Source organism: Microplitis mediator, chromosome 6, assembly GCF_029852145.1.
Source record: "Microplitis mediator isolate UGA2020A chromosome 6, iyMicMedi2.1, whole genome shotgun sequence".
Classification (NCBI taxonomy): Eukaryota; Metazoa; Arthropoda; class Insecta; order Hymenoptera; family Braconidae; genus Microplitis; species Microplitis mediator.
Window position 1 is genome coordinate 4517599 of NC_079974.1, and position 13366 is coordinate 4530964.

At 30.1% G+C, this 13366-nt stretch overlaps 1 protein-coding gene across 1 annotated transcript; it reads left to right on the forward strand.

Moving 5' to 3' along the window:
• Positions 1–6999: 6999 nt before the first annotated feature.
• Positions 7000–10592, forward strand: LOC130670134 (general odorant-binding protein 56d-like). The gene is made up of 5 exons (XM_057473350.1): positions 7000–7157; positions 7618–7699; positions 7787–7878; positions 7962–8067; positions 10375–10592. The coding sequence occupies exons 1-5, from the start codon at positions 7110–7112 to the stop codon at positions 10464–10466; spliced, it is 420 nt and encodes a 139-aa protein (XP_057329333.1). The 5' UTR covers positions 7000–7109; the 3' UTR covers positions 10467–10592.
• The last annotated feature ends 2774 nt before the right edge of the window (positions 10593–13366 follow it).

The window sequence follows — 13366 nt, forward strand, 5'->3', positions numbered from 1 at the left end:
AACTTAGCTTATTACATAATTTTAATTTTTCAAATGTGATCTTACTAGTAACCAATTAATTTATGATGTAATAATTTAGTAAGTTGTAAGGCTTAAAACTTAATAATTATTAATAGTGTTATTAAAAATTGTACATTACTAGTTGGCAAAATTTCTTACAATCAAAAAATCAAAATTTGAAATCCAATTTATAAATTTACCTTCAAGTTTTCTCAGAGTATCATCATCTTTAATTATTGGTCTTAAATAATCCAGTAATTCCTGGATATTAAAATTTAAAATCTCATCCATTTTTTAGGTTAGCTCCAAGCCGTCAAAATTACTCCAAATAAGATATTTATTTTTATACTCTGTAAAAATTGTGTCTTTTAATTATTATTGTTGTATAAAAGTTTGTTAAAATATTACATAAAGATAATAAATAAATATTACTTACGTATTGACACAATAAAACACTTAAATATACTTATGTACAGAATGCTGCTGTACCCGCGAGCTTACATATTTTTAGTTAACTGGTTCAAACCAGTGAGCGCGACGTTCACTGATTCAACCAGTGAAATTCACTGGTTCAACCAGTGAACTTTTAGTCACTGGTTAAACCAGTGAACTTCACTGGTTAAATCAGTGGAATTTCACTGGTTCATTTTAAGAGAGTATGAGACGACAACTAAACTCTTAGTTGAGTCAACTATTAAAATTATTTCTACCAACTATCACACAGTCACTAAGCTAACATAGTTACTGTATCTATACTATGTTAATCAACCCAATGATAAAGGTAATATTGTGTTCACTACTAAGCCTTGATTTAAAAAGATTGAAGTTTTGTAGTGACCATAATGAGGCAAAAATAGTTTCTGAAGTTTAATTAATGTAACTATTTTTTCGTGCTGATTCACACTAGTATATAGTTCCAGTAACAATCAAAATTGGTTAGGGAGACTATATTTTTATATCTGTCGCTGAATAGTTCAGGTTACTAAGCACTTTTCTCTCAGTGTATATATTTTGAGCCAATGTTAAAGTATATGACCGGCTGGCTACTGGTTACGGGCTGGGCACTGGTGATTTTAGCCTATATTGAGAAATTAAAACTCTTCAAAAAAGTAAAAATTTTTCGATTTAAGCGTGAGAATATGTTGACTTGAAAAAAAAAATTTTGATTCGAGAAAAAAATTCAAGATAAATTTCTACTTGTTACAGAAGTTTTTATTTCTTAATATTAGATATTTTTTCGAAGCAAGATGTATTAGTTTTTTGTAGCAATCTGCACTTTTTTGTTTAAAGAAAATAACATTTCTCTCAATGAGTACTATTATTTAACGCAAGAACTTTTCATGCTCCAACCAAAACAGAATAGTTGCTTAAACTAAGGGATAAATTTCTTGGGAGAAAAGATATATATGGAGGAGAGGAAAGTCACCAGAGCAAGGCAACAGTAGTGGGAGTAGTTCAGTGCTCGCCACTTGATCGCGCCCACCTTTTGTAGTGTCCCTGGTCAGAAACTTATTTCAGAAGTATTATATTCCAAGCTTGAAAACAATTCTGGCATTAGTACTTCTCTGTTATTTGACTGAGTGACTAGTATCATTTTCGATTGTAATATAGTATGTGCTAAATTACATTATGACATTAATGTTTAACATTAATGTTTCCTAAAATAATTTTTGTAATAATAGAAAAACATCAAGTACATTTAATGTAATAGAAAAAAAATTTTCTGTATTTATCACATAAATGTTGGCTATTTAAGAAAAAAAGAATTCAGTAACAATAAAACAAAACTCGCACTACAGATCGCTAAATAATTTTGTTTCGTGCAATACTAAATTATGGCAATGGTAACTATGAATGTTTAGTTACAATAAGTCGAATTAGTACATTCGCAGAAAGTTCGATTTTCTAGTGTGTACATCGAGACACAAATACTTATTGCTACTATTATAAATGATCTGAAGAACTAAGTGTACATTATTAACATCACAATAATCTTAATGTTTAATAGACTAAGAATAAATTGCTTACTACAATATAAATTATAGTTATGTTAACTTTGAACTGATAGTAATAAAAACTTTCCCTAAACTAGTTATGTTCATTATTGCTATCTTAGTATATGTAACTAAAAATAGTAAGAACGACTATGTAGTCGTAGAGCACTTTACTGTGGCGTATTAGTTACTGAAACTGACTTCAATAGCTGAGTCGTCTGTGAACTACGATTCCTTAGTTCAGAAAACCGATTTTTTCTCTCAGTGTGATGCTAAAAAAAATTTAACTGAAGACGATTCAAATAGTGAAACCTCTACAACTGGCCCGTGTAAAACCAATCTTCCTGAGCAAAGACGCATCTCTAAATGCGCTAATAAACCTGTCCGAGATAAATTAGATGGAATTGTAACAGCTGATACTTTGCTTACTTCTAATGAACCAAGTACGCCTGAAAGTGACAAGGGATGTCCTAAAATATATATTGATCGAGGTATTAAAAATAATACAGATTAATTATTATCATTTTTTTTTTCACGTTTATTACTGCACGTGAATAGAGATTAATTAATCATACTAATTTTTACAGTAATTTTCTGATAACTTAAGGGTTTTAATTGTTGTTTGAAACAGTTAATTGTTATTGTGATGAGTGTAGAATATTTCTGTTATGTAGTCAAATTATAAGTAATTAATAATTATATTTATTAATACAAAGTAGATAAATTTGTTTTTCTATTGAATAATAATAAAAATATTAATAATTAATCATATTATAATTTAGTTTTAGTAATAATTTGCATTATAATATTTAAGAAATGTTAACTTAAGTTTTATCGCAATTATTAGTACCACTTATTAAAGAGCAACAGAAATTTGGCTCTCAGTTGAGCTCATTATCCAAGGCTGTCAATGATATGAAGGGTAATCTTATCGACACACGGAGAATCTGCGAAAATACCAGTGCAGCTAGCATAGTAAAAGTTGAGTTTGATTCAGAGGACATTAAATTACCGTGTAGTGATCTCACAGAATTCGTAAAATTTGAGAAGTTGACCGATACTCCAAGCTACCTGAATAAAGTTGTAAGAATTTATTACAGTTTAATTTCATACTAAATTTTACCTTTTTCATAAACTTAAATTATAATTATATTTTTACAGACATGCAAGCTAACTTCCATGGTAAATATTAGCCAAGCGCTCATACGAAGCATTACACCCATGATGCGTTTTATAATGCCACGAAATTTAGCCCTGATGTTTAATTTAAAAAAACCAAACGCGAATAGTGTTAATGCTTTCATAACTACCAAATCATATGAACTAATCAAAGGTATTTTTCTATTAATTATATAAAATATAAAAATTATTTAATAATAATTAAAAATTTTTTTTTTTGTAATATAGGAGTCATTGTCAAAAAATTTTCGAAATCTTCTGATGATCCGTTGCCTGATGCGACAGTTAATAACAGCTTACAGTCCGTATTAAACCATTCTGGAGATTGGGAAGGCGGACGGAAAACCAACGAAAAAAAAAAACAGTCGACAAATCACTTCTTAGGAGCGGAAAACCTGATGCGGACGACAGAGCTGATGAAACCAAGTCTGGATCATCACCCGACTAGAATTTTTCATAAGGGCCTGACATAGGTCCTTATCGGGTTAACCTTATTTTAAATAAGGTCCCAATCAGGGTATCCTGATGAGGATCCTGATATGGATGTAACGCTTAAGACCCATGAGGTCCTTATCGGGAGTGCCTTATCAGGACCTTACCAGGATATCCTCATCACGTCCTTATCAGGATTGCCTTATCAAGTCCTTATCAGGATTACCTTATTAGTAATTATTTTTAAAAAACATATTAAATTGCAAAAAAAAATAAGAGAATTTTAATTCGATCGAGAACGTTATCTATTGTATTGAGAGCATTAATTAGAGAAAGTAAACATATTTTTTATTGATGAAAAAATCCCGATAACTGCTGGGCTCGAACCTGCGTCCTTTCGATTCAAAGTCCTCGATGCTATCCACTGGGCTGACATACACATGTGATCTTGAAAGTGTAAATATAATATTCATTATGATGTCAAAGAATAAGTGATAAAGAAGTAAAAAATCTGTGCTACAATGATTGACGTGATTTTTATATAATATTCTTTTGTACTTTTTTAAATTTTTAGCCTGTAAATGAAATATTTGAAGGGATGGGATAACTTTTTTTTGAATAAGGATATCCAGATAAGGTCCTGATCAGGAACTTGTCAGGTTGACTCGATGGCAAATAACTTTTCTTTTAATAGAGATATCCTGACGAGGTCCTGATCAGGAACTTGTCAGGTTGACCCGATGGCGAATAACTTTTTTTTGAATAAGGATATCCTGACGAGGTCCTGATCAGGAATTCGTCAGGCTGACCCGATGGCAAATAAATTTTTTTTTGAATAAGAATATCCAGATAAGGTCCTGATCAGGAACTCGTCAGGTTGACCTGATGGCAAATAACTTTTTTTTGAATAGGGATATCCTGATGAGGTCCTGATCAGGAACTCGTCAGGTTGACCTGATGGAAAATAACTTTTTTTTGAATAAGGATATCCCGATGAGGTCCTGACAAGGAACTTGTCAGGTTTGCCCTAATAAGGCAAACCTTATATCAACCTGATAAGGTCCTTATGGTACTTCAGGCAAATCAGGAAGGAATTCTAGTCGGGGCAGGCGAGCTTGACAAGGACAAGAATTAAACCTTATATTAATCTATAATTTTCCTTCTATTTAATTTTCAATATATTTTCTTCTTGTAACAGTTAATAATAATTTTATTCAATAATTATAATTATATTAGTAATAATAATAATAATATCACTTTTATTAATCAGCGTCTATTTTTTGTCACTAATGCCACCAGCAAGTGTGGCTTCCAAATCATTACGGAGTCAGGAAATCAAATTTAGGATACCTTAGGCTTAGGACCCTTGCAGCAAGTGTGGTTTCCAAACTGCCACCGAATTCGGAAGCTAAACTTAGGTCACATTAGGCTTAGGACCCTTGCAGCAAGTTTGGCTTCCAAACTGCCACTGAATTCGGAAGCTAAGCTTAGGACCCTTGCAGCAAGTGTGGTTTCCAAACTGCCACCGAATTCGGAAGCTAAACTTAGGGCACTTTAGGCTTAGGACCCTCGCAGCAAGTTTGGCTTCCAAACTGCCACCGAATTCGGAAGCTAAGCTTAGGACCCTTGCAGCAAGTGTGGTTTCCAAACTGCCGCTGAATTTGGAAGCCAAGTAACGCTGAGTCTCGCAACTGCGTTACATCCCAAACATCGGCCTCGTTTGGATGCCTCACTTGCCACAAGTTTGACATTCGGCATGCCTCATTTGGAGCAAACTACCGCCTCACTACAATTTCTAGTCGGGTGTGTGAAAAAAATATACTTTCTTGATTTAAGAATCCTGAAACTTCTTGAGCCAAGAAATAAATTCTTGAAGCAAAAAAAAATGGAATTTTTCAAACTAGTATCTTTGGTTCAAAAATATTTCACTTGAATCAAGTTAATTTTTTTTTCTGTGCATCTCTGTGTATAAATCGTAATCAAGTTGTAATTTTACAAAATAGTACATTGATTTTGAATAACAAGCGATGAAAGTTTACAAAGAATTTTTGTGATTCAATTTGCAATAATTCTTAGCAAAATTATAAATAAATATTGTAATTTATATTGCAGTGAAATCATTTAAATTTTACAAATCTTAATTATTTATTTACAAATTCTATTGTAGAATTACAGAGTGTATTGTAATTTTGCTATGAATTTTTATTTATTACACACGAGCTGTAATTTTACAAAACAGTACGTTGATTTTGAATAGAAATCATTCAAAATTTACCAAAAATGGTTGTAATTTAATTCACTACAATCCTTAGTAAAATTAAAAAAAAGTATTGTAATTAATATTACAATGAAGTCATTGAAATTTTACAAACCTCAATTTTTTTTTTACCAATTCCATTGTAGAATTTCAGAGCGTATTGTAATTTTACCATACATTTTTAGTAGATTTCATAAAAATCTAACTATTGTATTAGTCCTCATGATGGAATTTTCAGAAAATTTTGCTACCTCTAAAGTCAGCTCGACGAGCTGAGTCAGGAAATACATTTGGTTCAAAAGTTTATGTATGTATTTATATATTATATATATATTAGACTGATTAAAAAAAAATCGACTAATTTTTTTTTTCTTCATTATATCGAAAATATTGTTGGGAATGACGAAAAAGAAATACTGTGGAAGTTTGAGCTCTTAATATTGATATTAACAACTGCCGCATCGCAATTTTCTATTTCCCATTTAAATAACATGGGAAAATTTATTCTTTAAGCTTTGGAATTTTGTAGCTCTCGGTGGGACCAATACTTTCAAATGTTTAAGACATATTCTTATGGGAAATTTGACGCTCTATAAAAAAGGTGTCTTATAATTTTTCGATATTTTTATTTCCTCAAAAGTTATTCAAAGTTAAACCTCGTAAACTAAGTTGGATTTTCCAAATACTTTTTTTAATTGTTATTTAATCTATTACAAGGTGGTAAGTTAACGTCTACACGTAGGTAAATAAATGCCATCTATGTGTACACGGCTGACTTTTCAACATCCATATGCCACATCGCCATGCAACCGAATTTTAAAACCGTTTCGGACAAGTCCTCAGAATCAACCGTCAAGGAATAAATTTTCCAGGGGATATTCTGTCCGGATTTAAAAATGCGTGGAACCGAGTAAATAACTAGTGAAATAAACCGAAAAATAAAAAATAAAATTTTAACTTAAATAAATTACATCAGTTATATTTTGATGAAATCAATTTACAAGAATTGTGTGCGTTAGACACGATAAATAAGTAGATAAGTTGTCATTATCATCTAACAAAAACAAAAATTACAAGACTAATCTTCTGTGACCCGACCTCACTATTTTTTATTATATGCTAAGATCGGCCTTCATAGATGCACAATATATTCAATCGTCACCATATAATAGAGATAATTTTTTCAGCTCATTTATTCAGTATCTTGTAAGCTTTCGTACTGATTTACATTTACACAACAACCGAAAATGAAAATATTTGCTGTTATATTCGCTGTTTGCGTTGTTGGTGCTCTAGTAAGTATTTCATTTCATTTCACGACAGAGGAGTGATAAGAGTCCCATAAATTTCCATATGAGTTCAAACTTTCGGAAAAATGGTCCCTGTGATCACTACTTACCTTTTTATTTTTAAAGAATCCGTTTTGCCCTTCTCTAGTTCCTCTATGCAAAAAATCGTAAGAGACCTTTCTTGTAGAGCTTCAGATTCTCTACAAAAAAGGTATTATATAATTTTTCCAAAAACTTGATAGTTATATAAATATTTTGAATTTAAAAATACATAAGTTGAATATTAAATAGAAATTTCGAGATTTAAATTTTTTTGGAGATTTTGGGATCTCATGTCACCTTAAAAATTTAATTACTGCAAAAAAAAAAAATTCGGTATTCTTACAAATACATTTATGATTTTATTAATATTTTTTTTTTTTCAAGACACGAATAAAATTTTGTTTATTTTTTTTTTTTAATTTAGGCCCAACTCAATGAAGACGATGAAGCAGCTAAGATGAACGAATACAGAACAGCTTGTGCAAATGAAACTGGTTTTAATGACGGTAACTTAAAATTTTTGATCACTTCAAATCTGCCTAAAAATATTAAATAATTAAATTAAATATCTATAATTACTCATTTATTTTTAGTCAACGTTTCCAATATTCCGGTCGGCAACTGGATAACGTACGTCCCTAGAATTCAGTGTTACTACACTTGCATAATGAAGAAAATGAAAATCGTAAGTAATAAACATTAGTATAAATAATTTATTATTTTTAGTGGTTATAAAACGGTGATTTTATTTTTTTTTACTGTTGTTAGATGAATGAGGATGGAACAGTGAACGAAGAGAAAACTCGCAAGAGGATGGCCGACAAATTTCCAGCAGACAAAATTGACGCCGTTATTACGAAATGCAAAGACTTGAGTAAATTATTTTTTTTTTAATATTTTCCTTCGATTTTTTTTTGTCGAGGTATTAAGGTTGTTCGGACATTATTGCGACATTTAGATAAAAATCTGAATTTTCAGTATGTTATTAATTAATATCAAATACGTATAAATTGATTTTTTCAGGTACATCTGACGAAGAGTTTTCGTGTTATTAATTATTGAAATATCGTAATTTAACATACAGAGTATAGGAAACGAAGACGAAATGCCCTTGTATCGAGTTATGTAGTTGCTCCTTAGAAAGATCAAAAAACTTTTCTCTTTATTAGTTAACTATCGTAGAATACGTTAAAAATAATTAAAAAGTGTTCTGACAAATGATTTTAAAAATATTTTAACAAGAAGCACAGAAAATTCACAAAAATATCTACCCGCCATGATGAAAAATAATCTATTCACGTGACTCAGATGAGTGCGGCAACGTCACAAGAAATAAAACGCGCTAATGTTTTAAATTAAAAGCATACACGGAGAGAAAAATATCGCCAGATTAAGTATACGTATCGCTATTCTGGCTATACGCTGTATAGTCATCTTACTTAACGATACGCCGTATAGCCAATTCAGCTATACAGAGTATCCTCACAGTGGATCGTCAAAATGACGACCCGTATCCTTATTTTAGGCATTTGATGAATCGCTGACATAACTATTGCGCAAACTCTGTATTTAGGCATCCGGCAACCGAGAACGATGATACGTATAGCCAATTTAGCTATACGGATCCTCACGCTGGCGATACAGATACCTATATTAATGAAACTACATATCGTTACAAAGACTATTCGTCGTATAGTTAAATTAAATTAACGAATACTTAACCTAACTCAAATACGTATCTTTATTTCAACGATACTATAGATTATTAAATTAATATGAGAGTATTCCTAAATTAGGTATACGAATCATTATTTTGACGATACGTCATTTGAGGATACATTGGATAGTCATTTTGGCGATATTTTTCTCTCCGTGTAACTGATTATTTCGGCAGATGCATATCATATTTTATGAAAGTTTTGTATTTTATTTTTAAACTTGTAATTGCGGTAATCTGAAAAAATTAAACAAATAATTGCACACCTCAATCGCGAAAGCGTTAGGTGTGCTTTACTGTCACTCTCTCACTCTCGGCCCTTTCACGGACTTTAAATCCTCTCTACTTTCTTTATAGTACACCAAAGTTGTTAATGATATATACCATTTTAAAGGAAATTTATTAAGGAACATTTTTCAATGCAATCCATATTTGATTAATGATGTGATTAATTTAAAAAAAATGATTTAGTCCGAAGTCCTCAGTGCGTCAATTGTGGTGTTCGGACTCGTCTAAACACGATAACTTTCGAAAAACAAGACTTATCGACTTAGTTTTTTTTTTATTATCTGTGTATTTCTGATCACAAGAACCCTTTCAAAAATTACTATCTGAATCCTTTTTGTTTCGGTGTAATTAATAAAAAACGTGAAAACTGATTCTTCGTGAAAAATTTAGCTGCTATTTTTACTGTTGTTATTATTTTTTTCATTGTTTCTCTTTATCAACTACTGGTGGCAGCACTAGCGTATCAATATGTTTGGAAAAAAAAAGCGACATTTAAGACAAAACAAGGCGGGATATTTAGAAAAAAATGTTAGTAAAAAAATATTAAACTGAAAATAAGAAATAAAAATAAAAAAATCAAATTGATAATTTGTAAGTTGAATAAAAGTTCATAATAAAAAAAAATATATCAATATTATATAATAATAAAAGTAATGATTAAAAATAAATTGAGCGATTGAGGTGTGCACTTTTGGATTTTCCAACATTTTTTTTTAACATATTAATACAAAATATTACCCATAATAAGCAGGAGTAAAATAATTTTGAGTCAGTAAAAATAATTTCTATTAGTCATTTTTTAATTTATTATAAATTTTTTAAATTAATATAAAAACAATAAATTAAATACAAACGTTGATATTATAAGCTTCATAGCTTTATACGTGTGAATCACAATAACAACATCAACAACGTGAACAGCTGTTTGAAGCGAGGTTGTCAGATCTACATTATGAAAAAAAATGCTTGAGTCAAAAGTATTTAATTTTTTATTTTTATTAATTGAATTAATGAATTGATTCGTTCGAAAATAATGATAAGTGCAGTCTAAATTTAAATAATGAATTTATATAATTACATTTTCAATTTTTGGGAAAAAAAAATTCAGATTTTATTTTGATTTTCGGGGTACTGTCCCAACAACCTTAAAATTAAATATATATTTTCTTTTTTTAGAGGGCGCTTATATGTGCGAGAGCGTCATGATGATAATGAAGTGTTACGATGATGAAAAAGCCTCACTATGGCCATCTGAAAAGAGCGCTTGATTTATTCCTTTTTGCTTCATGTGACTACATATTTCTGTTAATTATTTATGTCTACTACATCTTTATTTTTTATTAATTCTTTAAAACATCAGTTAATAATAAATGAGTAGATACTTTTGCTTTAAATTTGGTTTGTTTATTTAATTGTTTCTCAATTCGACAAAAAATTTATTCGAAAATTTATTAGGGGAGGGTGGGGCAGAGCGGCCCCCCTAAGCCAATTATCACTTTTTGTGGCTTTCAACCATAAGATCACTTTACTTTTGTCCTATTTCGAACAAACTTATGGACATTTTGCCAAATTTCTAAAAAAAAAAAATTTTTTTTGTGGGGCAGAGCGGCCCCCTCTAAAAAATGATAAAAAATTTTTTTTTCGTTTTTTTTTTTAAATTGTTTTCATCATTAAGAATGGACATCTTTCTCTTGACAACTATTTTTGGTTTTATATTACTCGAAAAAAATTTTTTAAGGCGTAATAAATCGTTCACTCTCGATTACCTTAATTGCTAATTGCTATTTAAAGAAAAAAAAAAAAAACAATTCTATAGTTTTACTTCATTTCAAAAATTTATCAACTAAAAAAAAAATTTCATTTTTATAAATTTTTAGTGACCAAATTTGCCTCTTACATATCCCTGGTAGGAATTTACCAATTGAAGGTTAGAAGGTACCATTGGCCAAGGCTCGGACCAGGCATTGGCCAGTCGTCATGCCAGAGTCCCGAGCCTTGGTCAAGCCTTGGCTGAACCATTGGGTGAGCATTGGTCCAAGCCTTGGATGATGTCCATGTCCCAAGCCTTGGGAAACAAAATATCAAGCCTCGGCCGAGTCTTGGGAAACGAAAAATTGAGTCTTGGCCAAGGCTTGGGAAACAAAATCAAGCCTCGGCCGAACTTCGGGAAGCAACAAATTTAAGGCTCACCCAATGCTCGATCTAAAATGTTATTATTTAAATTAATAAATATAATTAAAAAAAAGTTTGATCACACTTTTATCGACATTACATTGAATTGTAATTAACTAATTACTGAATTAATGGGAAATAACGAATAAAATTGTTTCGGGGCTACCAGGGTTCGAACTGAGATCTTTATGATTACTAGACCGGGACGCTATCCACTGTGCTAAATCTGATGTCTAGATAATCATGATTTTATTGTTTGTTAATTATTTAAATAAAATTTAATTTAAAAATATTAAATCGTAAAGATGAGGTGAAATGTAGTTTTATTTAATGAACAAAATTGTCTGATGAGTAATGACATATTTTATTAATTTGTAATTTTATGATTTGATATAAATGAATAATTTAAGAGTAATATCAAGTAGCACTACTAGGAAAGGGGAGGGGGGGCAAAAGGGGGTAGGGTAGGCAAAACGGAGTGCCCCCAAAATATTAAAGAAAAAAAAAAATTTTTTTTCGTCTAATTGCTATAAATCCGATATATTTGCGCATTTTTAGCACTACGCATGACATCTGGGGCAAAATGGACAATCTGAAAATTCTGAATAAATGATTCTTTTATATTTTTATCGTCAAATTAAAAAAAATTTAATATATTAATTCATTTTTCGGCTGATTCTCTATAGCTGGGGCAAATTCGGCCACTAAAAATATTCGAAAATAATATTTTATTTTTCAATTGATAAAATTTTTGAAAAAATGCAAAATAATCTGTCATCTTAAAAATCAAAAAACACGTTTTTAGGATTCACAATAATGAGAAATACAAAATATCAAATTGTTATTTTTTATTAAATAACAATTAGTAATTAAGCTAATCGAGGGGAAACGATTTATTACACCTAAAAAAATTTTTTTTGAGTATTATAAAACCAAAAATAATTGTCAAGAGAAGAAATATATTCTTAACGTTGAAAACAATTTAATAAAAAAAAAAATTATCATTATTTGGAGGGGGGCCTCTCTGCCCCACAAAAAAAATTTTTTTTTGCCTCGTATCCACCAATGATGTGAAATGTAATTTTTCTTTATGTATATTACATATAAAAAATTTGAATTTGATGAGATTTGATCAACTTCCAGAAATTTTTTTTTTCAACTTTTTTAAAAGATACCCCATTTTGCCCGCCAAAAATAAAAATTTCATGTTAACTAAAGTTTTGTACATAGCAATAACTAATTAAATAAAAATTATTGTATATCAAATAATTTTACTTTATAAAAAATTTCAACTCTTGATATTAACCGTATGCTCGGTAGACCGTTATGCCCCGGTCTTCTCTGTATATATATATATATATATATATATATATATATATTAGGGTGGCGCAAAAAAACCGACTATTTTTTTTTTCCATCTCGCATGAAAATTTGTGGGTTTACGATGTTTTAAGAAGCCTCTCCACAAATCAGCTCGATAAACAATTTTTAAGAGGTCGCTCCCGAATTTTGAAAATATCAAAAATGATCGAAATTCGGATTTTTATTAAAAAATTTTTTTTTTTCTCGTGGCAGCAATAGTTTACATTTGTAAAATCATGACTATGCTGAAAATTTCAGCCCAAAATTTAAATATTTAAACGGCGCTCAAGAATTTCGAATATTAACTGATAATATGTAACTAATAGTTAGAATTAGTTTTTATAACTCAATTATTGTCATTTCACTTGAATATAACTTTTGCATAACCAAAAATATACAGAACAGTCTTGAACATTGAAATTCGGTCAGTTTTGAATAAGCGAAAAAACCTACAAATTGGATTAAAAAATAAAAAAGTATGTAAATAACTTATTATTTCTATTTCTTGGGTTATATTTTCATTCATTGTCATGCAAATTGATGTTGAAAAAATCGAGAAGCTTTATTATTAATATTTAAGGGTCGCTCAAAAACGTCCAAGAGACTGCGCTCGGAAACATTCAAAATTCTTGAG

Excerpts from the sequence above, each read along its gene's own strand:
- LOC130670134 (XM_057473350.1), top strand. The coding sequence starts at position 7,110 with ATGAAAATATTTGCTGTTATATTCGCTGTTTGCGTTGTTGGTGCTCTA. Across the intron at positions 7,158-7,617 it reads TTTGCGTTGTTGGTGCTCTA|GCCCAACTCAATGAAGACGA; the intron begins GTAAGTATTTCA and ends TTTTTAATTTAG. Across the intron at positions 7,879-7,961 it reads TAATGAAGAAAATGAAAATC|ATGAATGAGGATGGAACAGT; the intron begins GTAAGTAATAAA and ends TACTGTTGTTAG.